The 27,543-nt window shown below is 50.3% G+C and overlaps 1 protein-coding gene and 1 non-coding gene across 8 annotated transcripts in view; one reads left to right on the top strand and one right to left on the bottom strand.

Moving 5' to 3' along the window:
• Nucleotides 1-27,543, bottom strand: part of STX2 (syntaxin 2) — a 57,597-nt gene that overhangs the window by 21,651 nt on the left and 8,403 nt on the right. For all 7 annotated transcript variants that reach the window (XR_013522222.1, XM_035258198.3, XM_035258202.3 and 4 more), the window contains exons 2-4: nucleotides 20,667-20,741; nucleotides 15,043-15,142; nucleotides 2,551-2,625 (exon numbers count right to left, since the gene is read on the bottom strand). Coding sequence is in view for 6 of the 7 variants with exons in the window: in XM_035258198.3 (XP_035114089.1) it covers nucleotides 2,551-2,625; nucleotides 15,043-15,142; nucleotides 20,667-20,741 (250 nt within the window). In the remaining variant the exon portion in view is untranslated. The remainder of the gene's footprint in view (nucleotides 1-2,550; nucleotides 2,626-15,042; nucleotides 15,143-20,666; nucleotides 20,742-27,543) is intronic.
• LOC118144727 (small nucleolar RNA U13) lies at nucleotides 4,999-5,100 on the top strand. Its single transcript, XR_004729466.1, has one exon. It is a non-coding gene; the product is annotated as a small nucleolar RNA U13 (small nucleolar RNA).

Genomic DNA, 27,543 nt, shown 5'->3' on the forward strand with positions numbered 1-27,543 from the left:
CAGTATGAAATTATGCTTCATTTCATCCTTTAAAAGAATCTTAGCCCTGCCCACTGAAAAAGCCTAGGAAAGAACGGTCAAGTCATTGTCAGGTATGGCAGCACATTCTCCAGCATGCCCACCTCGGTGTCTAGATAACATTCTTCAGTCACAGGAGTGGGGCTCCCTGGGGACGGCTGATCCCAGGCCCAGGGCAGGAAAGGGGTGACATGAGCATGGGTCATTTTGTCAGGGCAGAAAGCGGAAAAGCCATCAGAGACAACGAGGGCCTGTTGAAAGGACTCCCGAGTCCACCTCACCAGCCAAAGAGACCATCTGAGCATGAAGGATAACACAGCAGTGAAAACGTCACGTTTACATCCATGCGTTCACGATGATAGACAAGAACCAACCACAGAGTCTCTCTGGTCATCTCTGCAGGACTCCAGGGACCTGACCTATGAAAGTTGTACCAGAGAGAGTCCAGTGCTGATCCGCTCTGTCCTCTGTGATCTGTGCCCCGGTATGCCCTTTGGCTCCCTTGACTAAAGAAGCCACGTCATTTGTCCCACAGAACTGGCCACGCTCATTTTGCTGATTTCACCCTGTGATACGCTTAACAGGCTCTGCTGGCCTACATGTATTTGCTGTGGGCTGCTAGCTAAAGTCTCCAAACTTTATCCAGTTTGAGAGTTGAAGGGGAGAGGGCAGCAACTAAACAAAGAAGGAATAATAACATCAGGATATTCACGCCTGTAATCACAGCACTTTGGGAGGCCAAGACGGGCGGATCATTTGAGGTCAGGAGTTCAAGACCAGCCTGGCCAACATGGTGAAATCCTGTCTCTACTAAAAATACAAAAACTAGCAGGGTGTGCTGGCACGCACCTGTTGTCCCAGATGCTTGGGAGGCTGAGGTAGAGAACCCGAGAGGCAGAGGTTGCAGTGAGTGAGCTGCGATTGCGCCACATAACTCTAGCCTGGGTGACTCCATCTCAAAAAAAAACAATTACTGCTTGCAACTTCTTTTTTTTTTTTTTTCTTTTGAGACAGAGTTTCACTCGTTACCCAGGCTGGAGTGCAATGGCGCGATCTCGGCTCACGGCAACCTCCGTGCCCTGGGTTCAGGCAATTCTCCTGCCTCAGCCTCCCGAGAAGCTGGGATTATAGGCACGCACCACCGTGCCCAGCTAATTTTTCGTATTTTTAGTAGAGACGGGGTTTCAACATGTTGACCAGGATGGTCTCGATCTGTTGACCTCGGGATTCACCCGTCTCGGCCTCCCAAAGTGCTGGGATTACAGGCGTGAGCCACCGTGCCCGGCCAGCAACTTCTAATTAATTATGGATCTTGAAAATAATCATCCATTTTTCACAATACCATGGAATGGGAAAGAACATTATATCTTATTTAAAACTTTACTGAAATTATTTAGAGCCAAGAAAAAACGTTAATGTCCCCACTAACATCTTAACTAACCATGAGGATGTAAAATCTGTAATCAGATGCTGCACCTTTACCTTTTAAAAACCACAAAAACCACTTGAATCGGATGAAGGTTGGAGAATTTACCTACCAACCTACAGCAAATTCAGAGGACGGCAGAGCCTATGAAGCATGCTGCAGGGGTAAACCCAGCAACATCTGCCGTGTGGCAGGTTCCGCAGGACAAATTACCCGGCTTCACCAAGCAAAGCAGAAAAGTGCCAGAGGGAAAAAAGACGAAGGGAGAATCTCATTCTTAAAAGCCGGAGTTTGGTCCTTATCTGGGACTCAATTCAAGCAAACTGACAAAAAGAAAACCAAAAAACAAATCACAAGACCACTGGGGAAATACAAACTCTGCCTGGATATTTTGTAATATTAAGTAATTACACTGAATTTGGTTTAGATATAATTGTGGTTGTGTTTCAGGGAAGTTTCTGTTTTTAAAATACACACTGATGAAATCTCAGATGCCTGGGATGACTCCAGCATGGTCTGGGAGCGGGTTTCGGGGGAGCTCATGGAGAACTGCAGAGCCGGGGGGGCTCGGCTTGTGGTTGCCTTTCTCTGCTTCTGCACACATCTGAAACTTGCCATAATAAAAGCATTTTATCATCGGCACAGAGACCATTTTTTTATCTTGATGCCGCCATTCTGTAAAAATCAAATACAATCTGTTCTACCAAATCAAAAAAAAACCTCTGTTTAAGTCCCAGGCACAAGCCATAAGCCTCCCAAGAACTACTGCTGCTACAGCGGGATGCCAACATCACGAAACAAATTCTCCTGGAAGCCCGAGAACACTGAGCAGTGAAAGGGTCCACTCAGGAAGAGCCTGGCCATGCACCTTCCCAACATCTGCAATGCAGCCTGAAACGTCACAAGAAACCTAACAGTGTCACAGTTTATAAGCAAACACACCATCTTTTTGAATATGAATACTCTGAATTACACACAAATAATTTATTTTAAAGCAGTCACAATTTTAACTTTTAAAAATGTAAAAGAACAAAAACCAATAAAGAATAAAATAAGAAATACCCACACTCCCAACATCACAACGAAACATAAAATGTTAAACTTACACTTCAGCTTGGCTCGAATTTTATTCGCAGTTTTCTTGATTTCTTTGTTCAGATCTTCAAGCTCTTCTTTTATTTCTATAAAAATTTAAAATAAAAAAATACAGCATCTGAGCTATAACATTCAACATTAATGATGTCCAGTAAATTCAAGTGAAACAGTATTCTTAGTCAATATTCACTTTTTCCTGTAAGAGAAATTACTGCTTATACCAGTGGTTCTCAAGGTGGGTCCTCATCTCCTACCCACCGCAGACAGCAACTTTTATAAGCATGAGGTGGGAGCTTAGTAGAAATGCAAATCCCTGGGGCCCTACCCTGGACCTACTCAGTCAGAAACTTTGCTTGGGTTGGGGGGCTGTGGCCCAGTAAACCCGAGTTAGCAAACCCTCCGTGTCACAAAGTTTGAGACTTGCTGGTCTATACCAGTTAACAAAACTGCTGCCTAAATGCACTGCTAACACCTAGACCTGAGAAAGGAAAACGGAGCCATAACGATGGTCTCAACAGTCTCCAGTGTGTTTGCTTTCCACCCGTGCTCTCAGCTGTCTCCCCAAGGTGCCCACATAATCACAGCCACCAATTCAGTGCCACTGGACACGGAGGGACAGCGGCAGAGCAGGGGCCAATACTCCAGGGAGGTGCTCAGAGCTGAGGCCGCCCCAGGAGCCTCTGCTTTCACACCCAGCTGCCCCAGAGCCCGGGAGGGCAGCAGGATGTCTGCCCCACACCACACACTCACGTTCACTAGTCCTGTGGCTGAAGTGACCTGAGGGGTTTCTCCCTCTTTTGGGCAGAAGTGGCTGAGACGGGAAGGCCTCGCCATCTCTGGAGCCCTGCATTGCCTTTCTCACTCAGTCTCACAGGCATCAGCTGGGGAAAACGCAAACATTTCTGCCACAGACAACCTGGCCAAGAATGAAAGCTTCCAGAGATGCCCATTCTCTTCCAGGGATCCCTCAGTTGAGCACACACAGGGTGCCCTGAGAATCTACTGCACACGAGCGCGTGCTCAGTCTTCTGTCCGTGCCCAGCTATGGTCAGCAGAGGCAGACTGGCTCCTCCAGGGTTTCAGAGACTGAGTGATCTCCAGAGGGGAGAGGTCATGCACCAGTAACACCTACTGAGTACTGCACATGTGCAAAGACTCGTGTTATCTAAGAAGGCTAAAAAGATCACCAGGGATCTAACAGCTTCGTAAAAAAGATAAGACAAACCCAAGAAGCAACAATGCCAGGCAGAAACTAACAAGAGAAGAGACAGCTTTCACAAAACGCCATGGGCAGCCAGGAGGAGGGGCATCTACTGCCAGCTGTCCCGCAGGAGGGGACATCTGACCTGGGAGTGAGAGACTGGCAGCTTCCACTGCAGGCAGGGGAAGGGCCTCCAGCACAGGGCAGCAGGAATGTGAGCTCAAGTGACTGGTGCGGGCGGAGGCCCTACAGGCCACCTGGGCAGGAGTATGCAGGCCCTCCTGAGCTTGGAGCTTTTCCTACAGGCCGCCTGGGCAGGAGTATGTGCGCCCTCCTGAGCTTGGAGCTTTTCCTACAGGCAGGCTGGGCAGGAGTATGTGCGCCCTCCTGAGCTTGGAGCTTTTCCTACAGGCAGGCTGGGCAGGAGTATGCAGGCCCGCCTGAGTTCAGGGATTTTTCTGAGCACCAGTCAGCACTGGAGGTTTCTGAGCAAAGAAAGATATCAGCAAAGATGCATTAGAAAGATTATTTTTAAGTGGGGCACAGTGGTGCATCTGTAGTCCCAGCTACTCGAGAGGCTGAGTCAGGAGGATCACTTGAGCCTAGGAGTTTAACACCAGCCTGGGCAAGCAGCAAGACGCCATATCTATTTTAAAAAGGAAAGAAAAAGAAAAAATTAAAAACAGCAAAAGATTATTCTGATGACAGATGAAACTAGAAAAAAAAGAGAGACTAGACACAAAGGGGCCTTTAGTGGTTCTCCTCTGTGAATATTTTTCATTTCATTTTATTTTACTTTTGAGACGGAGTCTTGCTCTGTCACCAAGCCAGAGTACAGTGGTGTGATCTCGACTCACTGCAACCTCCACCTCCTGGGTTCAAGCGATTCTCCTGCCTCAGCCTCCCAAGTAGCTGGGACTATAGGGGTGCACCATCACGCCTGCCTAATTTTCGTATTTTAGTAGAGATGGAGTTTCACCATGTTGGCCAGGACAGTCTCAGTCTCCTGACCTCCTGATCTGCCCGCCTCAGCCTCCCAAAGTGCTGGGATTATAGGCGTGAGCCTCTATACCCAGCCCATCTGTGAACATTTTTCTAAAGGGAGGTTCTCAGGGGAATCTTTCTACCACCTTAAGAGGTATTCTGAAATTTGTGGGGTATTTCTAGTCATCACAAAAAAAGGAAGAGCTACTGGCATCCAGAAGACCGGAGCCAGGAATGGCACTAGCCAGGATCACACAACGAAGAACTGAGCTCGATCCTAGTGTAGCTCCTGCGTGTCAGGACAGGGCGTTGGTGCTTGTCTGAGACATGCCAGCCCAGAACCTCGTTACAACATCAGCACATCACCCGCCGGCCTGCATCACTTCCAAACGCACACTGTCACTCAGGCACAGAGAAGACCTGTTTTCCTGAGCCCAGAACCTGCCTCCAGCTTCTAAGTAAGCCTGATTTTCATCTGCATAGTTTCAACATCCAGTGGATTTTGAGGAATGCAACTGCCATGTCACCGCTCTGCACAGGGAGAAAGTTGTCCCTCATCCCATATCAGCGACACCGGCCACCTCAGGAAGAACACGGGAAGCCTGTTAACAGCATCTGAAACCCAGCGCCTCCTCAGTTTGCAGTCTTAGCTGTCACGCTCCCAGGAATTGTTTGTACAGGGTGAGCACCTGAATTTCGTGTCCTGGTGTGGCTGTGCCTGAGCCTATATGATAGAACTTGTGCTTCTGGCTGGGCGCGGTGGCTCACGCCTGTAATCCCAGCACTTTGGGAGGCCGAGGCGGGTGGATCACAAGGTCAAAAGATAGAGACCATCCTGGTCAACATGGTGAAACCCCGTCTCTACTAAAAATACAAAAAATTAGCTGGGCATGGTGGCGCGTGCCTGTAATCCCAGCTACTCAGGAGGCTGAGGCAGGAGAATTGCCTGAACCCAGGAGGCGGAGGTTGCAGTGAGCCGAGATCACGCCATTGCACTCCAGCCTGGGTAACAAGAGCGAAACTCCATCTCAAAAAAAAAAAAAAGACCTTGTGCTTTAACGTGTAAGTTACTTTCATTTTATGTCTCCTTCATATTAGTTTGGATATGACATGTTTGTTTAATTATGGAGGAGGTAGGCCACATCATCTATAAATTGCATTTTAGAACAGTAAAGGGAACACACAAAAAAAGTTATAAAATGGGGCATTTAACAGGAATTGGAGAGACTTGCTGTGAATGAAGAGGGGGCAGGTCCACGGTTTGTGGTAGGAGTGCTGGCTTCTGTGTGCATGAGGCTGATGCACACACCCTTCGAGGCAAGGGCCCAGTACAGGAGTCAAAGTTACAACGTACACACAGCAAGGGCATCTGCGCAGGGGTCTGGCCAGGCCAGCTCCTGACCACAGCTGAGGACAGCTAAACTCAGGAGACAGGCTTGAGCCACTGCGCAGCCACAGAACACAAGATCTGAGAGCCAGGCCTGCAGGTAGATGAGATTCTCCCTCTTCAGCTGGCAGGCCACAGTAGGACTCACTGCCCTGGGGAAAGAAAACCCTTGGCTCTTACACAGCAGGGGTGGGGGGCTGTGAAGGAAAGAAGGAAAGGCTGAGCTCGCTGCCGAGACAGGCACACAGGGGCTCCAGCAACCTGGCCCTGCAAGCTGCAGATGCTGGCCACAAGGTCATAGTTGATAAAGGCGGTATTTCAAATCACAGGCCAGACAGGAATATCCGGAGCCTCCTCTTCTAGTGAATCAGCGCAATCCTCCTCCGAGAACAATTAAAAACCATAGACACGATCCTCTTTTCAAATCTGTGTAAAGCCATTAGAAACCTAAATAAGGTGCAAAAATAAATAAATAAAACAATTTTAAAAAAAGAGAAACCTAGCAAGGCAGGAAAGAAGATTCAGAAGAAGAAAATCTGAAGAGGTGGACCCCACCTTCGCAGTCACTTCTACCTGGGCATGTGCCAACTCCATAAAAGGAAGCTGAGCTGCAGGGAAGCTGAGAAGACTGTGCTGACTTGGAGGGCTATGCCCTGGGAGGAACAAGCGGGTGGGCCTGAAGCCCCATTCTAAATCATCCCAATCCCTAAAATTAGATCTGGAACTGCTGGTGCCGCTAGCCATCTGCCAGTAAAAATAAATCATCTCTTTAAAAAGAAAACACCATTCAGGATTCAAATTATTACTACAAATAATTCAAATATGAAGCCCAAAACTCAATCAAAAATAATCAGGGAAACAAAGAGAAAAAAACACATGAATGAAACCAACAAGAACGGACAATATAAACCTATCCACAGAGGTACCAGTTAATGAAGTTACAAGACACAGACGTTAAAAGTTACGTTCAAAGAGATAAAATATAAGATCCTGAATTTTGTCAGAGAATAGGACAGTATTAAAAGGAACCAAATGGAATTCTAGGAGCTAAAACAAATCCAAGAATAATTCTATAGATAAAGAACGATTCCCTGACCTGAAAGACAATCACTGAAGAGAAGTCAGGGAAAACATTTTCAAAATAAATATATAGGGAAAAATGATGAAACACCAGAGAACGAAGGAGAAAAGACAGAAAGGACACCGTGAGAAGCTGGAAAAGACATGCGGTTCCAGCCGCAAAGAGAGACCACAGGAAAAGGAGCGAGGCTGCCATTTGAAGAAGTAATGGCCCAAGTTTGTAAAAAAACTGCCAGAAAGTGTCAATCCAAAGAGTCAGGAAGCCTTATGAGAAGAGGGAAAAAGAAAATGAAAACCACGTCTCAAAAAAAGGGAAATGGCTAAAACCAAAGATCAAAAAAACAAACATCTTAAAAGCTCTAATTAGCTGACAAAATAAAAATAAAAAGTAAAAAAGCCAAAAGACAGTGGAAAAACAGTTTTTAAATATTCAAAGTAATGAAAGAAGATAACTTGTCAACTGGAATCTTATGCTCAGTGAGAATACCCTCCAGAATAACATTAAACTGAGGGTAATTTCAGATAATAAAGTAGCTTCACTGAAGGAGAGAAGAAGGAAGGGGAAAGGAACCACAAGGGCAGGGGGGCCGCAGTGGGGGAGGTCCCAGCCTGTGGTGGGGGTGGGTGGGGAGGTCCCAGCCTGTGGCGGTGGGGGTGGGTGGGGAGGTCCCAGCCTGTGGTGGTGGGGGTGGGTGGGGAGGTCCCAGCCTGTGGTTGTGGGGGTGGGGAGGTCCCAGCCTGTGGTGGTGGGGGTGAGTGGGAAGGTCCCAGCCTGTGATGGTAGGGGGTGGGGAGGTCCCAGCCTGTGGTGATAGGGGGTGGGGAGGTCCCAGCCTGTGGTGGGGGTTGAGGTCCCAGCCTGTGGTTGGGGAGGAGGTCCCAGCCTGTGGTGGGGGTGGGTGAGGAGGTCCCAGCCTGTGGTGGTGGGGGGTGGGGAGGTCCCAGCCTGTGGTGGTGGGGGGTGGGGAGGTCCCAGCCTGTGGTGATAGGGGGTGGGGAGGTCCCAGCCTGTGGTGGTGGGGAGAGGTCCCAGCCTGTGGTGGGGGGTGAGGTCCCAGCCTGTGGTTGGGGGGGAGGTCCCAGCCTGTGGTGGTGGGGGATGGGGAGGTCCCAGCCTGTGGTGGGGGGGTGCGGAGGTCCCAGCCTGTGGTGGGGGGGTGGGGAGGTCCCAGCCTGTGGTAGTGGGGTGGGGAGGTCCCAGCCTGTGGGGGGGGGTCCCAGCCTGTGGTGGGGGGGTGGGGAGGTCCCAGCCTGTGGTGGTGGGGTGTGGGGAGGTCCCAGCCTGTGGGGGGGGGTCCCAGCCTGTGGTGGTGGGGTGTGGGGAGGTCCCAGCCTGTGGTAGTGGGGTGGGGAGGTCCCAGCCTGTGGGGGGGGTCCCAGCCTGTGGTGAGGGGGGAGGTCCCAGCCTGTGGTGGGAGGTGGGAAGGTCCCAGCCTGTGGTGGTGGAGGGGAGGTCCCAGCCTGTGGTAGTGGGGTGGGGAGGTCCCAGCCTATGGGTGGGGGGGGTCCCAGCCTGTGGTGGTGGGGTGTGGGGAGGTCCCAGCCTGTGGTGGTGGGGGGTGGGGAGGTCCCAGCCTGTGGTGGGAGGTGGGAAAGTCCCAGCCTGTGGTGGTGGAGGGGAGGTCCCAGCCTGTGGTAGTAGGGTGGGGAGGTCCCAGCCTGTGGTAGTAGGGTGGGGAGGTCCCAGCCTGTGGGTGGGAGGGGGTTTCAGCCTGTGGTGGTGGGGTGTGGGGAGGTCCCAGCCTGTGGTGGTGGGGGGTGGGGAAGTCCCAGCCTGTGGTGGTGGGGGGTGGGGAGGTCCCAGCCTGTGGTGGTGGGGGGTGGGGAGGTCCCAGCCTGTGGTGGTGGTGGTGGGGGGGTCCCAGCCTGCGGTGGTGGGGGGTGGGGGGGTCCCAGCCTGCGGTGGTGGGGGGTGGGGGGGTCCCAGCCTGCGGTGGTGGGGGGTGGGGAGGTCCCAGCCTGTGGTGGTGGGGTCCCAGACTGTGGTGGTGCGGGGTGGGGAGGTCCCAGCCTGTGGTGGTGGGGGGTGGGGAGGTCCCAGCCTGTGGTGGTGGTGGGGGGGGTCCCAGCCTGTGGTGGTGGTGGGGGGGGGTCCCAGCCTGTGGTGGTGGGGGCTGGGGAGTTCCCAGCCTGTGGTGGTGGGGGGTGGGGAGGTCCCAGCCTGTGGTGGTGGTGGGGGGGGGTCCCAGCCTGTGGTGGTGGGGGCTGGGGAGGTCCCAGCCTGTGGTGGTGGGGGGGGGGATCCCAGCCTGTGGTGGTGGGGGGTGGGGAGGTCCCAGCCTGTGGTGGTGGGGGGTGGGGAGGTCCCAGCCTGTGGTGGTGGGGGGTGGGGAGGTCCCAGCCTGTGGTGGTGGGGGGTGGGGAGGTCCCAGCCTGTGGTGGTGGGGGGGGGGATCCCAGCCTGTGGTGGTGGGGGGTGGGGAGGTCCCAGCCTGTGGTGGTGGGGGGTGGGGAGGTCCCAGCCTGTGGTGGTGGGGGGTGGGGAGGTCCCAGCCTGTGGTGGTGGGGGGTGGGGAGGTCCCAGCCTGTGGTGGTGGGGGGTGGGGAGGTCCCAGCCTGTGGTGGTGGGGGGTGGGGAGGTCCCAGCCTGTGGTGGTGGGGGGTGGGGAGGTCCCAGCCTGTGGTGGGGGCAGCTGGGGTGGAGCGCGGCAGGGTTCCTGGAGCTGAGATTCCCTAGGAAGGCCCTGCAGTGGGACGTCTCCGGAGCCTGCCCACGCAGCTCCTTACAGGGAGTAAGTGGCTTCGTTTCTGAAGGGTGAAAGCCCCATGAGCTGCCCCCTTGCCCGGCAGGGGAAGGGACAGGAGAAGGGTAATATAGTCCCCGTTTCTAAAAAAAAAAAAAAAAAAAAGAAAGAAAAAAAGAAAGAAAAGAAAAGAAAGAAATCAAAACATTATCTGGGCGTGGTGGCATAGACCTTTAATCCCAGCTACTCGGGAGGCTGAAGTGGGAGGACTGTCTGAGCCCAGGAGGCTGAGGCTGCAATCGCGACTCCCTCGGCGACTCCCGCCTCGGCGACAGAGCGAGGCTCCGTTTGGGGGGTGAGGGGAGACTCAAAACTGCACTTAAAGGCAGATGCCGCTACTAACTCGTTTCACTCGTGTGGGAACTGTCCCAGGAAATGTTAAGTGACGTGTCCAAGGCCACACAGGTGGAGCAGATTTGAATCCGCAGGGGCCTCCGCACAAGGACCCGGGTCTCCGAGTCAGAAAAGCACAGAACGCGCGGGAGCAGGCGGCGCTAGAGACCGAGACGATCACACGCGGTCCCAGCGCAGACACAGCTGAGCAGCCCCAGGGAACCGCGGCAGGAACGGGAAGCGGACAACACGGAGAACGCGGGAGCGCGGCAGCCGCAAGCCGAGCGCACCCGGACACAGGGCAAGCCAGGCTGGCTGTGACCGCAGGACCACAGGCCCGGGGAGCCATCAGCTCGCCGCATCCTGCATGGATCCCAGCCTGCTGGTCACTAGGACCCAAACCCGAATCACATACACTGCAGGGCGGATCTGTGTCTTGCGGGGGCTGAAATTTCTACATTTTGCAAAAGCCCTCTTTTAATAAAAAATAAAAAAACACACACAGAAAAGTCGAAGTGAAAAAAGAAATATGCAGGTAAAAGGTCCTTCGTCCACGTCTCTGCCCTGGGACCCGCAGCTGCAGGTGGCGGCGCTGGCGGTGCTAGGACCGGGAACCCGCCCGGGACCGGCTGCCTCTGGCGCCCCCTGGCGGCCGCTGTGCCGGACCCTGCCCTGGGGCCTGAGGTGGGCGGGGTGGGGTGGCAGCGGGGCGGAGATGGGAGGGGCAGGGGCAGCAGCCCAGGGATCACCCCGCTCAGCGGGACCTGTACAGGGCGCCCACCTGAGGTAGCGGAGACCCGGGGATGGGGGAGCACTGTAGTCCCCCTTCCTCCCTCGCACCTTCCCCGCTTTCTCTGGGAACCAGGCGGGAAGGCCGGGAGCCTGTGCCCTCTGCATCTTCTGGGAGAGAAGACTCACTGCATTTTGCTTTCTAAAGACCGACCAAGGAAGCGGCTGGGGCTGCTGCCTACATTCTGGTTCACACGGTCACAAACAAAAAACAAAAAGCAACGGTTTTCTTTAGAGCTGGAAAGGGACCATCAGGAAATAGTAACACTTCTCAATTTATTCAAAAATTCGTTCTATCTGCTATGACTTGGCATCAAAAATGTTCTGAAGGTAAATTATTCCAAAAAATGCTGATACTTACTCAAATATAATTTTCCTAAGCACTAAGCATGATGTTAACAGATGTTACATAAAAGGTCCTACAGGCACATAAATCTGTGCAACACTAAATGAAGCTAAACAGGCTTCCTTCTAGCAGGCCTTCTCAGAGCCTTTATTATTCTAAGGGTACTGTAACTTCGGGCGACGGAGGGAGGCCGGCGGAAGTACCGGGCCACAGCACCCTGGATGCACAGTGAGCTCACGGACTGTGGCTCCGGAAACATTTCGGGAAACGCACTTGTAAGTTACTGAGAGGGCACAGAGGCTCCGAACATTATTTTCCAAGACATGCAAACGTTTAAAATGTCTTCTCTGATACCGCTTTCTTACTTTTTCAATGCATGGCTGCATTAAGTAAAATTCCAACAAAAAGGTATTTGCGGTAGCTTTCCTCCAAGACCGAGAAGACATGAGCCCCATCACCACTTCTGTTCCGTACTGTACTGGAGGTCAGAAACCAAGTCACTCAAAAGCCTAAGAGCTGCAGAGAAACGGTCACTATTCACCATGATGAGTGGGTACAGAGACAACCAACACAATCCACAGAGAATACTGGAATTAACTATTAGGCAAGTGTGGGGACCCCCACCTGGGCACGGAGGAAGGAGACGTAAGCGGATTCCGGGCACAATTAGTGCCTGAAGAATGTCTCAGTTTACAGTGTTACTACTCAGTCATTTCCTTTATATAATCCTCTATATAATCACATATTAGTTTATAGAATTAGCGCCTGAAGAATATCTTACTACTCAGTCATTTCCTTTATAGAATCCTCTATATAATCACATATTAGTTTATAGAATTAGCACCTGAAGAACATCTTACTACTCAGGTATTTCCTTTATAGAATCCTCTATATAATCACATATTAGTTTATAGAATTAGCGCCTGAAGAATATCTTACTACTCAGTCATTTCCTTTATAGAATCCTCTATATAATCACATATTAGTTTATAGAATTAGCGCCTGAAGAACATCTTACTACTCAGTCATTTCCTTTATATAATCACATATTAGTTTATAGAATTAGCGCCTGAAGAATATCTTACTACTCAGTCATTTCCTTTATAGAATCCTCTATATAATCACATATTAGTTTATAGAATTAGCGCCTGAAGAATATCTTACTACTCAGTCATTTCCTTTATAGAATCCTCTATATAATCACATATTAGTTTATAGAATTAGCGCCTGAAGAACATCTTACTACTCAGTCATTTCCTTTATAGAATCCTCTATATAATCACATATTAGTTTATAGAATTAGCGCCTGAAGAATATCTTACTACTCAGTCATTTCCTTTATAGAATCCTCTATATAATCACATATTAGTTTATAGAATTAGCACCTGAAGAACATCTTACTACTCAGTCATTTCCTTTATAGAATCCTCTATATAATCACATATTAGTTTATAGAATTAGCGCCTGAAGAACATCTTACTACTCAGGTATTTCCTTTATAGAATCCTCTATATAATCACATATTAGTTTATAGAATTAGCGCCTGAAGAATATCTTACTACTCAGTCATTTCCTTTATAGAATCCTCTATATAATCACATATTAGTTTATAGAATTAGCGCCTGAAGAACATCTTACTACTCAGTCATTTCCTTTATACAATCCTCTATATAATCACATATTAGTTTATAGAATTAGCGCCTGAAGAACATCTTACTACTCAGGTATTTCCCTATCTAAATATATATATACATATAATTGTACCTTAGTTCATAGTCGGAGGAATGCCTAGAGCAGACACGGTGCAGAGCATGATTTAAGGGAAAACAGTTAGACCAGGACAGGAATCCATGGCCCAGGCGGCAGCGTTCAGCACCGTAAAGACACCCGCTGTATGGCAGGCTTGGGGCGAGAGCCTCTCCTCCTGATAAAGGAGTCGTAGGACCTTGCTCCAGTTCCTGTGGAAGGCCGCCCTCAGACCGGCAATCCTCAAGCGTCCGAGGGCTTACGACCCCTCCGGTATGACGGCACCGTGGTGACTGTGTAACTTGTCAGCTCTCTGGCTCCTGTGCTGCTCAGAGCGTCCTCCTATAGAAGTCACTGGAAGCCGCCAGCAGGTGGCGGTAGACCTGGTCAGCTCTGTCGCTGCTCAAAGCATCCTCCTATAGAATCCCTTAGAAGTAGCCGCCCCGAGATAAGAGACATTGCACGCTGCACCCTGCTCACCGCACACGGCCCACCGCCCTGCCTCGGTGACTAATCCGGGTGGACCCTTGCTGCACACTGCCCACCTCCTAGCCTAGGTGACCTGGTGAGGGTGGACCCCTTGTTTACTGCTCACGTGATTGTCTTGTCCCCATCACTGTCCTTCAGATGACCTCACTCACTGCCCTGCCCCCTAACCTATACCCAATAAATACAGATGCTCCTGGGCGTTCCGGGCCTGGCCTGTCTCCGCTTATAGGTGACTCGGCCCCCGCCCCCCCCCCCACGAGCCCAGCTGCGCTTTCTTTGTCCTTCTGTGTCCTGTCTCCTTATTTCTCGGATCCTGCACCTCAGCAGTGAAAAGGGACACCCCACAACCCTGTACGACTGTGGCTCTACAGGCAAAAGATACAGGGCCTATGTATAAAAACCATTGTATTCCCACACTAACAACAAAGGGACAATGACGTTTACAGTAGATACGACTTCCACTGAAATCAAAACAGCGGCTACCTGCGAATAAATACAACAAAAGATATGTGAGACCCTCCTCAGAACCAACAGCACCGCACTGACAGGCATGGAAGGCGACCTCAATCCTGGCGGCAGGGGCTGTTTCCAGGATGACAACACTCAGTGTTGTCAACACAGCAACTCCCCGCCATGACGGCCGACTCCAGGTTGCAATCTCTGGCCTGCTCAGATCCATGCCCCTGGCAAAGCTTTCCATACTTCTCGTTCCAGAGCAAAGGAACACTTCTCTAGAGCTCCCACGCCCCTGAGTTAATTTAAAATCTTGTCTTTTCTCCCAATGAGGAGATGTAAGTACTGTGGGAAGCAAATTGGGACAAAAATCCAAGTTCTCCAGCTGCTTCCATTGAGCCCCTTTCATTCTGCCACTTGCCTTAGATTCAAAAGGAAGCGAATGTGAGGCAGGGAGAACTTGGAGAGGCAGGTGAAGGAAGGAAACATTGCTTCCGTGCCATCCTCCACAGACACTGAGCGCGGCACAGTCTGCGCAAAGGCTCCTCCCTGAGACTTGCAGAGCCCCTCAGTGTGTCCTCATCTTTCACCCTGCTCTTACAAGCACTGTTTTCCAAATCGATCCCTGAATCGCTGCCCTCGGAACATACAATTCTGTCTTGCTGAGCTGTGCTCTTTTTTTGAAACAGCCCCTGGGTTCTGCACAGCCATTTTCACGTCTTCTGTAGGATATGGTACATCAGTGGTCCTCCCCCTGGCTGACCACCACAATCATACGGGCAGCTTAAACAACAGCCATACAGATGCCCTGGCTCACCTCTCTAGGGTGTCAGCATTTTGTAGGTGTCAGCATTCAACTCCCCTGAACCCAGAGTTGAAGCCTGTGCTGCAGACAGCAAGAGAGAGACACATACAAACAGACAAACTTTTTTTTAAAAGCCAACAACTTACTTCCTTCTGGGTTTGGTGCAGAAAGAATGATGCTGTGGTTTTTCTTTACTTCTTCAACATACTGGGTTATTTTATCGATACTGTTTCTAATCTCCTCAACCTAGGAGAGAGAGAGAGTCAGGACAGCATGGCAAACTCAAATCTGTGACCAGTTTTCATTCCTTAAAAGGAGAAGAATAAAGGAGAGCAATATGCAAATAAACACCACGTAAGAAATAAAAGCCTCTCCCATTCTTACACTGATATCATTAAATTTAAAAATAAAGATACGCCCTATGAATATTTCTACCTTCATACCTAAGCAGCACCAATCAAAATTCACCAGCAAAACCTACCAGGTTGTAAAAATTTCTAGTCAAGTCCCAAGCATGACACAGATGGGACCAATCAGAAGCACACCAGTACTAATACCATTCTCAGTATACCCAGGAAGTGAGCCCATCAAACATGTGGGCAGTGGCTCAGCCTATAACCCCAGCACTGTGGGAGGCCAAGGCAGGCGGATCACTTGAGACCAGGAGTTCAGGACCAGCCTGGCCAACATAGAGAACCCTCTTTTCTACTAAAAATACAAAAAGTAGCTGAGTGAGGTGGCTCACACCTGTGATCCCAGCTATTCAGGAGGCTGAGAGGCTCAAGAATCGTTGGAACTCAGGAGATGGAGGTTGCAGTGAACTGAGATCACACCACTGTACTCCAGCCTGGGCAACAGAGCAAAACTCTGTCTCAAAAATAAAGAAAATAACCATAATATTCTTATGGGAGGAGGCATCTACAGCTCAGACAGCCAAGCATTCATATTTGTCATCTTTCACCTCTAAATGCTTAAACTACTTAATATTTGTTTCAAAATGTAATGTACTCATTAGCAAGATGTATCTGGAGGGAGTTATCACATTATCTTCAAAAACCTCTGTGGCCGGCTGAGTAACGACCCCAAAGATGTTCAGGTCCTACTCTCTGGGATCTGTGCATCACCTTCTGTGGCAGAAGACACTTCGCAGATGTGACTAAACTAAGGTCTTGAGATGGGAAATTATCCTGGGTCCTCCAGGCAGGTCCTCATTAGCCCACTCATGCCAGAGGCTGCAATTTTTTTGTCTGAAAAATCAGACGTCGGACATGGCCGTGAGCAGCAGGATGTGATGCGGTCACACAAGCTTAGCATCCCAGTAATGGGGCACCAGGTGTAAATGGGCTGAAGTCCCAAGTGCCTCCCTCCTTCCTCGTTTTAAAATAGTAATTACAGGCCAGGTACAGGGCTCATGCCTGTAATCCCAGCACTCTGGGACCCAAGGCAGAAGGATCACTTGAAATCACAAGATTTCAAGACCAGCCTGGGCAAAATAGAGAGACCCCATCTCTACAAAAACTAAAAAAAAAACTAACTGGGCATGATGGTGCATGGCTGCAGTTGCAGTCCCAGACACTCAGGAGGCTGAGGCAGGAAGATCTGCCAGGCCCACATAGTTGAGACTGGAAGGAACTGTGATCGCACCGCTACATTCCAGCCCGGGCAACAGAGCAAGACCCTGCTCTTAAAAACAAGCAGCAATTATTAACCATGACACGTTGTGACACAATCCACAACCTAATCCTGGAGCCTGTGAATATGTCACCTTGCATGGCAAAGGGAACCTTGCAGATGTGACCAAGTAGAGTCTTGAGATGGGAGACTGCCCTGGATTATCTGGGCAGGCCCAATGGAGCCATGGGAGTCCTTGCAAGATGAGGCAAGAGGACCAATGTCGGAAAAAGGAGACTTGATCCTTAAAACCGCAGCTGGAGGGATGGCTTTGAAGATGAAGGAAAGCACCGTGGGCCAAGAACATGGGCCACCTGCGGAAGCCCGAGAAGAAGGCAGCAGCTCCAGGAGGCTCGCAGCTCCTCCCTGCCCGCACCCAGGCCTCTCTGGCCCCTTGAACTAGGAGGCAGCGATCAATGTGTTGTTGAAGCACGATGACTGTGGTGATGTGTTACAGCGGCAGGAAACTGACACACATGCCAACATAAATGACACATTTCTGTGAAAAATCACTCTCCAAACACTCAGTGGAAACAGGGGCAGTGACCTGCATTTTTTGTAAATCTAATGTCTGGCCTAATAGAAGGCAGCCTGATCCTCATACTTTGAGGTCTGGTGTGCTGGCTCTGAGAAACTCCATCGTCATGCAGTCACGAGAGAATGAAAATGCCAATCATCATCTCAGTATTACTTTGAAAAGAGCTTTGACCACAGAAACCTCTTGAAAGGGTCTTAGGGACACCAGGGACCCTAAGCCAAGCCCCAGACCAGATTTGAAAAGTCTAAGCATTAAAGAATCATAAAGGCTGGGAGCAGTGGCTCACGCCTGTAATCCCAGCACTTTGGGAGGCTGAGATGGGAAGATCACTTGAGGTCAGAAGTTCAAGACCAGCCCGGGCAACATGGGAAAATGCCATCTCTACTGAAAATACAGAAGTTAGCCAGGTAGTGCCAGCTACTCAGGGGGCTGAGGCAGGAGAACTGCTTGAACCTGGGAGGACGAGGCTGCAGTGAGTCGAGATCGCGCCACCGCACTCCAACCTGGGCAACAAAGCAAGACTCCGTCTCAAAAAAAAAAAAAAGAAGAAAGAAGAAAAAGTACTATTTCTAAAATAATACACGTATGTCAGAAAGCTTTTTAAAAAAATTATAACTCTTGGAAAGTTCTGCAATCTATACCACTGCTAACTCCAAGCCCCGTGTGGCTCCAGAGGAGCAGGAAGCTGCAGGGCTACACGCTCAGCACCCAGAGAGGCAGAGAGAGAACCCGGCCAGCTACCATTTTAAGTCCGGGACTACAATAGCCGGGGGTCTCTTTTGCTCCGTTATAAATTTTTGCTCTGTTATAAATCATCTTCACAGAGAGGAGCCTCCCTGGCCACCCTTCAATGCACAATTTTAGTGACTAACAACACTTGTCATGTACGACATCCATTTCTCAAGATCAGAAGGTCATTTTCTAAAGCTGAGTTTACATTAACAAGCATTATTTGCTTCTGCATTAGTCAGAAGTCATCACAGAAATTAAGTGCAAAATAAATGGACTATTTAACAAATGAAAGCTTCAGCTTAAGTTAGAACCCAGTGAGGACAAGCACTGGGCAAGCCTCCCTACAGCATGGCTAACCTGTTTCCCACATGCCCTGGGATGCCAGCAGCAAAGACGACTGGCACAGAAAGACCACAGCTTAATGACAGTCAGTGAATTGCACAATGTCACTTTTCTTTTTCTTTTTTTTTTTTCTGAGATGGAGTCTCTCGATGTCGCCCAGGCTGGAGTGCAATGGCATGATGTCAGCTCACGAAAACCTCTGCCTCCAGGGTTCTGGAAGTCTCCCGGCACAGCCTCCAAAGCAACTGGGATTACAGGGACCCGCCATCATCCCTGGCTAGTTTTTGTATTTTTAGTAGAGACAGGGTTTCGCCATGTTGGCCAGGCTGGTCTGGAACTCCTCACCTCAGTTGATCCACCTGCCTTGGCCTCCCAAAGTGCTGAGATTACAGGTATGAGCCACCACACCCACGCTGAACTATGTAACTTTTCTATTGAACGCAATACTTAATGGCAGGAGATTCTTTAAAATAAACACATTTTTTGGCTGGGTGCGGTGGCTCACGCCTGTAATCCCAACACTTTGGGAGGCCAAGGCGAGCAGATCACCAGGTCAAGAGATGGAGACCATCCTGGCCAACATGGTGAAAAAGTTAAAAGTACGTCTCTATTAAAAGTACGAAAATTAGCTACATGTGGTGGTGGGACCTGTAGTCCCAACTACTCGGGAGGCTGAGGCAGGAGAATCACTTGAACCTGGGAGGTGGAGGTTGCAGTGAGACCACATCCTGCTACTGCACTCCAGCCTGGCAAAAGAGTGAGACTCTGTCTCAAAAATAAATTAATTAATTAATTAATTAATTAAATACATTTTCACAAAGAACTTTCATGGAAGAGTTAAGCAACCAAGTTGCTAAAAGAAATAAAATCAGAAAAATAATTTGACAAAAGGGGCAGGAAGGCTAAAGACAATTTAAAAAGAAATGAAACCAGGAAATCCCAGTATCTTAACTCCTTTATGCTTAAAGTAGGTTCTCTGTAGCTAACGATTTAATCTCATGGCTTTTTCCATTTGGTAACAGCAGCAACTAACAAATACCTGAAAACCTGTGACTAGACTCACATGAGCTATTCAAGAAATTCTGGCTGAATGTGAAAACCTAATAACTTTTCATATATTTTTATAAACCTATTAAAAATTTTCAAACCCAGGAATTGACAGACCAGTTGAGACTGTCAAGTAAAACTATCCCATGAGATTCAGCATAATCAAAGTGCGTCCTGCCATGAAGGTTTCGTCCTTAAAAAATCCAACAGATGTGCTTTTGTTTCTTCATGTTTAACAAAGTCAGTGCATTTGTTCTGTGAGTCAGTGCTGCCACATGAGATCGAATAGTCCTTAGGTCTGAGAATTTCAGCAGGGCCTAAGCACAAGGGCTGCACTGGGAGATGAGCAGGAGGGGAGGCTCACACCTCAGACAGGAGCCCGGCACTGGCAGACCGCCGCGACCCATGCTGGAAGGCTCCCATGTCTTAAAATATCAGCCACTGGGTCACCTGCAACTTCCCTTCTGAGTCTTCTGCCTGAGCTCATGTACAGTTCATCAGTCACCGGCTTCAGACCCTGAGCCCTCTGCTCTATGCGCACCCTCAGGCCTCACTCTCACTGGTGGAGGGTGGCAGTGCTGGTGGGAGCCACGCACACCTGACCCCTGCGTCCACAGCCAGGCGCCACTTCTACTGCCAGAACCACCACTTCCTGAAGAACCAAGGAGGCCTTGTTCTGGGAGACGGCTGGTCTTGCAGGGAGGCCTCTGTAAAACTCTCTTAAGGGGCGCGGTAGGACCTCCCAAAGGCAGCCTGCAAGGACGAGGCACTCCTGCAGCAGCCACCAACAGGGGGCAGAAGTGGGCGCCACCCCCAGAGGGCCCTGCAGGCGCCACCGCGGCCCACACCGAGGCCACGTGCACGGTTCTACCATCTGCACCCAGCTCCCTCCCAGGCTGCATCAGGAACGATGATTTGCAGTTTTCTCATTATTAACTAACATTGTGATCATAGTAAAAACTCCAGAGAACTTACGTAACTCAAACAATAACTTTAAAAAATATTAGCTGAAGTATTATTTGAAATATGACAAATGCACAATCACATTGATATAAACGTTTAAAGAAGGAAGTCGCAGGGGCAGGGACTCATGCCTGTGATCCCACCACTTTGGGAGACTGAGGCAGGCAGATTGCCCAAGCTCAGGAGTTTGAAACCAGCCTAGGCAACATAGTGAAACCCCGTCTCCACTTAAAACACGAGGAAAGAATTAGCCGGGCGTGGTGGCGCAAGCCTGTGGTTCCAGCTACCTGGGAGGCTGAGGCAAGAGAATCACTTGAAGCTGGGAGGCAGAGGTTGCAGTGAGCCAAGACTGTGCCGCTGCACTCCAGCCCGGGCAACAGAGCGAGCCTCTGTCTCCACAAACAAGAAAAAGAAAAAAGGAAAAAGAAAGGGAGGGAGGGAGGGAGGCAATGACTGGGTTCCATTAAACATTCTTACCTGACGGAAGAAATCCTCCATGAAATGGTCCTTTTCAACCACAACAACTGTGTCTCCATCATCGTTCTTACTACACTACAATGAAAAATGGAAAATTCCGATTTTTAAAATTTGTATGTGGGCACAAAGAGCGAACTAAAAAACAAAAACAGTCCAATACCCACAAGATCTCAACTCACTAGAGCACCAAATTATAACAAACCAGCAGCTCCCACTCTCTACCCCAAATGAATTCCCGCAACATTTTCAACACAACAGGTGCTGCCTAAGGCAGCCAGGAAGGGTGGAAGACCTGGGGAGAAGCAAGAGTTGGATTCTCAGAACTAAGCTACTGTAGAATCATTTCATTTCACTATGTAAGTCAATATAACACAAGCTAGTTTGACCCTCAAGAAGTGAAACTGCTTGTGTTGCATATTTTCCATAAACAGTCAAAACCCTGGCTGGGCACTGTGGTTCACACCTGTAATCCCAGCACGTTAGGGGGCTGAGGCAGGCAGATTGCTTAAGTCCAGAAGTTCAAGACCACCCTGGGCAACATGGTGAAACCCCGTCTCTACAAAAAATTAACCAGGCATGGTGGCACATGCCTGTGGTCCCAGCTACTTGGGAGGCTGAGGTGAGAGGACTGCCTGAGCCTGGGAGGTTGAGGCTGCAGTGACCCTGTCTCTAAAAACAAAAACAAACAAACAGACAAAACCAAAAACAAAAAAAATAAGCCCCAGCATCATCCAGAAGCCAAACCACTGATCAGAAGCTGAAGAGCTGGGCTCCTGCCTCCTCCCCAGCAGCCCATTAGCCTGTCTCAGTCTCTGCCTCCTTCCTGTCCATTACATGGAGATAGGATTGTCCCATCTCCAACAGAAGACCCTAAGGGTGAGATATTTAGCAGTGTTCTCTAAGGAGACACTACTTTCATGGGGAACATTCAGACATAAATCAACAAAGGCTTTTATTAATAAAATTATTTCTAGTCCATACTCTTTTTTGGGGGGTGAGGAAGTCTCGCTCTGTCACCCAGGTTGGAGTGTGGAGTGCGCAGTGGCAGGATCTCCGCTCACTGAAACCTCCGCCTCCCGAGTTCAAGTAATTCTCATGCCAAAGCCTTCTGAATAGCTAGGATTACAGGCACCTGCCACCACACCCAGCTAACTGTTTGTATTTTTAGTAAAGACGGGGTTTCACTATGTTGCCCAGGCTGGTTTTGAACTCCTGAGCTCAGGCAATCTGCCTGCCTCAGCCTCCCAAATTGCTGGGATTACAGGCATGAGCCACCCCACACAGCCTGTCACTCTTAATTCTAAGCAAAGCAGCAAAGACAAAATGGCAATCGACTGAGAAACAGCAGAAACTAACATGAGACAGACCCACATAGTTCAACACTCTTCTCCACGATTTCACACCACCCTAAAAACAAAAGAGAAGGCTACAGGTCACTGAGTGCCAGTGCCTGGGGATGACAGAAGGCAAGCCAGGTGCCTTATCTGTCAATCCTCCTGGTCCCACCCCCCTCATCCCACCATGAGGCAGGTATGGGCATCTCTATTTCAGAGAGAAGACACATGTTCAGGGGTTATGGTCTCAGAGCTGAGAGGTGCCAAACCAGTAGCTGAAGCCAGGTCTGTCTGACTTTACAAAACTCCCTGTCTTAACAACTGTAGTGCGTTGACCCTGTTAAAGATAGTAAGAGCAGTCCTTTACCTCTAGTTCACGAGTGGGAGGCAATTTGAAATACACTTGTGTTCTCATTAATCTGATGGTCCCCGTGTTGCCAGTGAGGAGGCTGAACCACATACAGGGATCACTCGGCAGCGGACTGCAGAGCAGGAGCAGTCTGTGGCCATGACTCCACTCCACACTCCGAGCTCTAACAAGCACACTCTACCCTGGGACAAGATGGATGGGGGAGGAGCTGTGCTGCCGAGACCCACCAGCAATGCAGGCCAGGCCTGCAGATCCCCCTTTCCGGCACCCACTCTCTTACAAAGAGGCTCTACTCCCATGCGCATGCCCAGCCGCCTCTCGGGCCCACTGCCTGCTGCCTCCCCGTCTCCAAGTGCTCACTTAATCCCACTAGCTGGACACGGAGTCTCACTGCTTCCATGTGGCCATCTACCTTGTCTTCTCAGCTGTGGGGTCTCAGAGGCACAGAGCCAGGAAGGATGGAGTGAAGCATCATGGCATTAAGTCACTGACTGACTGTGCATTCACCCAAATACACACGGGGGTGGGGGGAGGCTGGGCTGAGACTGGGCTCGAGACTGCCTGTGGCCCTAAGCCCTGAGCCAGGGCTGATGGAAGTGCTTCACCCCCACGGGAGGAGCACAGGGCTCTCAGGGCAGCTCACACCTCCCTGCTCTGCCAGTAACTCTGGGTTCTAGGTTCAAAGCTGCCTCATTTGTGTTTGTTTGGAAAACCATAAACATACACAAAAGTAGAGGAAATGCTGTGGTGAGCCCCCTGCTGCCGTCAAACAGGCTCAACAATGGCCCAGCCACAGCCTGTCTTGTTTCTGGTGGACACCCACGACTTCCCACCTCAATGCCACAGGCCAGCTAGAGGCAAATCCCGTGGGGCAGATGCTACTGTGGGGACTACACCTGCGGCTCCAGGAAAAAGGCTGCACCCATTGAATGCTCCCCAGGAAAAAGTCAGCACCCATCCCAGTGCTCCCCAGGAAAAAGTCAGCACCCATCCCAGTGCTCCCCAGGAAACAGGCTGCACCCATCCCAGTGCTCCCCAGGAAAGAGGCTGCACCCATCCCGGTGCTCCCCAGGAAAGAGGCTGCACCCATCCCAGTGCTCCACAGGAAAGAGGCTGCACCCATCCCAGTGCTCCCCAGGAAAGAGGCTGCACCCATCCCAGTGCTCCACAGGAAAGAGGCTGCACCCATCCCAGTGCTCCACAGGAAACAGGCTGCACCCATCCCAGTGCTCTCCAGGAAAGAGGGTGCACCCATCCCGGTGCTCCCCAGGAAAGAGGCTGCACCCATCCCGGTGCTCCCCAGGAAAGAGGCTGCACCCATCCCAGTGCTCCACAGGAAAGAGGCTGCACCCATCCCAGTGCTCCCCAGGAAAGAGGCTGCACCCATCCCAGTGCTCCCCAGGAAAGAGGCTGCACCCATCCCAGTGCTCCCCAGGAAAGAGGCTGCACCCATCCCAGTGCTCCCCAGGAAAGAGGCTGCACCCATCCCAGTGCTCCACAGGAAAGAGGCTGCACCCATCCCAGTGCTCCCCAGGAAAGAGGCTGCACCCATCCCAGTGCTCCACAGGAAAGAGGGTGCACCCATCCCAGTGCTCCCCAGGAAAGAGGCTGCACCCATCCCGGTGCTCCCCAGGAAAGAGGCTGCACCCATCCCAGTGCTCCACAGGAAAGAGGCTGCACCCATCCCAGTGCTCCCCAGGAAAGAGGCTGCACCCATCTCATTGCTCCCCAGGAAAGACGCTGTACCCATCTCATTGCTCCCCAGGAAAGAGGCTGCACCCATCCCAGTGCTCCCCAGGAAAGACGCTGCACCCATCCCAGTGCTCCCCAGGAAAGACGCTGCACCCATCCCAGTGCTCCCCAGAAAAGAGGTTGCACCCATCTCATTGCTCCCCAGGAAAGACGCTGTACCCATCCCAGTGCTCCCCAGGAAAGAGGCTGCACCCATCCCAGTGCTCCCCAGGAAAGAGGCTGCACCCATCCCAGTGCTCCCCAGGAAAGACGCTGCACCCATCCCAGTGCTCCTGAGGAAAGACGCTGCACCCATCCCAGTGCTCCCCAGGAAAGAGGCTGCACCCATCTCAGTGCTCCCCAGGAAAGAGGGTACATCCATCTTAGTGCTCCCCAGGAAAGAGGGTGCATCCATCTTAGTGCTCCCCAGGAAAGAGGCTGCACCCATCTCAGTGCTCCCCAGGAAAAAGGCTGCACCCATCTCTGTGCTCCCCAGGAAAGACACTGCACCCATCCCACTCCTCCCCAGGAAAGAGGCTATACCCATCACAGTGCTCCCCAGGAAGGAGTCTGTACCCATCTCAGTGCTCCTCAGGAAAAAGGCTGCACCCATCTCAGTGCTCCCCAGGAAAGACGGTGCACCCATCCCAATGCTCCCCAGGAAAGAGGCTGCACCCATCTCAGTGCTCCCCAGGAAACATGCTGCACCCCAGGAAAGGGGCTGCACCCATCCCACTGCTCCCCAGGTAAGAGGGTGTGCCCATCCCAGTACTCCCCTGAGAAGTGAGCCAGGTTCCTACGGTGACCTTCCCATGCTCTGCATGCACCCCCCCAGTTGCGTGGTGTCAACAATCACTCACAGAGGCTCAATGTTCCCCCACTCTGAATCCACCACAGGGATGGACTTTGCTCAGTCATTGGCTTGCCGACAAACGATGTGTCTCTACCTGCAGACCAGGAGTCTGTTTCCTCTACTGCCTTATTTCTTAATCCTAAGCCTTGACTTACATATCTGATTTCTACCCAGAACTCTCAAAACTGATGAGATCACAGGAAACAGACTCAATAGCACTGTCTTTGCTTTTCCATTCATAAAAACAAACAAACAAAAATGATCCCAAAGCACTATGTTTGGCCTTATGCCTGAGCTACATCAGGGCAACAGCTGCACAGCAGCCAGGATGATGAGAGGGTGTTTACCGTAAATAACCAACTGTGGCAAATGTTTGCTAAGAGCCAGGGAATACTCTCCTGTGTGACATACTTGATTTCCAAAGTGCCAAAGTACAGGATAAACATTCAAATGGCAACATTCCTTTTCCGTTCAATGTTAACGGAAGCCTCTTCAAAGTAGCATTATAGTAAAATCACTATTCTCTGTATGAATACTATTGTCAGGAACAGGGAGCAGGTCGTTTCCCAGTTGAGAGACTATTTAAAAGAAAAGAGTAATTTGCCACCGCAACAATCATCATTCATAATTCGACAGAAGTGAATCACCACAAATGGCAGAATGCACAGCTGGGCAGAAGCCTGGGGTTCTGCATGCTGCTCACACACACATGCTAAAAACCTTCCATGCGTATAATAATTGGGGGCAAATAAAAACAAACCTTGACATATAGCTAGTGCTTTTACTACTATGTTGCTAGAATACTTTGAATTTTCACAATTAAATCACTTGGGTAAAAAAAGGATACTTGCAGTTAAACACAGGTCAAAGCTGGCCAGGCATGGCCATCATGCCTGAACTCCCAACACTTTGGGAGGCTTAACTGGGAGGATCACTGAAGCTCCAGAGTTTGAGACCAGCCTGGGCAACATGGTGATACCCCATTTTTTTTTTTTACAAAAAATACAAAAATTAGCCAGGCGTGGTGGCGCACACTTGTGAGGATTCCTTGAGCCCTGTGAGGCTGTAGTGTGCGGTGATTGTGCCACTGGACTCCAGCCTGGTGACAGACAGAGACCTAGCCTCAAAAAATAAATAAATACGTAAAAGCGGACTGTGGGCCAGTTTGTAATTACGGTGCTAAACATAACCTACTTTCTCATATTTTTGTGCAGTTAATTACACTTTTATACCCTATGAGAAAAGGTTACACTTTTTCATTTTTGTCGTATTTTTACTAACACTTGTTTCCATTATTAATATTATATAAACTTTTTAACAGGCACTTAGGCTTTATGTAAATAATATTATACTTCAGCAATTTTTTTTCTTTTTCTGAGGCGGGGGCTTGCTCTATCATCAAGGCTGGAGTGCGGTAGTGTGATCACAGCTCACGGCAGCTTCAACTTCCGGGGCTCAGGTGATCCCTTCTCCTCAGCCTCCTGAGTAGCTGGGACTTGACACACATCTTATTCTTAGAGATGAGGTCTAGCCATGTTGCCCAGGCTGGCCTTGAACTCCTGGGCCCAAGCAATCCTCCCACCTCAGTCTCCCAAAGCACTGGCATTACAGGAATAAGCGGCTGTGCCCAGCCTGCCTCTGCAATGTAATCATTTTGGTTTTTTCTCTCAGCTGTACGTTCAGATTTCTCCACTCGGATGTATTGCTCTAGCGTTAGGTGAAACCACACCGTACATTCATCTTACCTGATGCATACACTCCCTTATATAAAAAGCCACGACGCATTCATCCAGGTTCCCACTGTGCCTAAGATTTACCATTACCAATAACACAATAGAACCACATTCCTGCGGTCTCCACATGCACATTAGGATGGTTTTCAGGTGCATACACACATAGAGGACCACCGAGCCATGTGGTTTAAGCATCTTCAGCTTCACTAAGCAATGCCAAATTGCTCTCCAAAGCAGCTGTAATATATCACATGCCCCCAGCACGGCACGTGGACATGAGACACTGCCAGGCTAACCTTGAGCTACCAAGGGCCCAGCACACAGCCTCACCCCAGGAATGAGATTCAGAACTGACACAATGAAGCCAGGAGAGCCTAAACTAGCGGGCATTTAAACTTGGGAGCTGAGGGCAGCCCCCGTCCACCAGGTCACAGAGACAAAGAGAAACCCACGTGATATGGCTCCAGACGACCTCTCCAGCAAATTCATGTCTCACCTCCGCACACTACTGACCGTCCACTCACCACCAACAGCATCTGTCCTTTGTATGACCTTGCTCCCAACCCTGGGCCTCCAGACTTGCTGTGGCTTCTGCCCAGGGCGCCCTCCCCCAGCCGCTTTCTTATCCACAGCTCAGCTCACAGGGTGGCCTCCTGACCCGCCTGACCAGCCACACCCACACCCTCACTCTGCTTATTTCCTTCCCAGCAACTTTATTCATCTGCTTAGCTGGCTGGCTATCTCCCAACTGCAAGTTCCATGAGAGCAAGGACTTCTGTGTTTTCACAACCCAGCCATCCTGCCCACAGCAGCGCCTGGCACACACTGCCAGTTGGTGATGATCAGGCCAACAAAC

The sequence above is a fragment of the Callithrix jacchus genome, chromosome 9, assembly GCF_049354715.1.
Source record: "Callithrix jacchus isolate 240 chromosome 9, calJac240_pri, whole genome shotgun sequence".
Classification (NCBI taxonomy): Eukaryota; Metazoa; Chordata; class Mammalia; order Primates; family Cebidae; genus Callithrix; species Callithrix jacchus.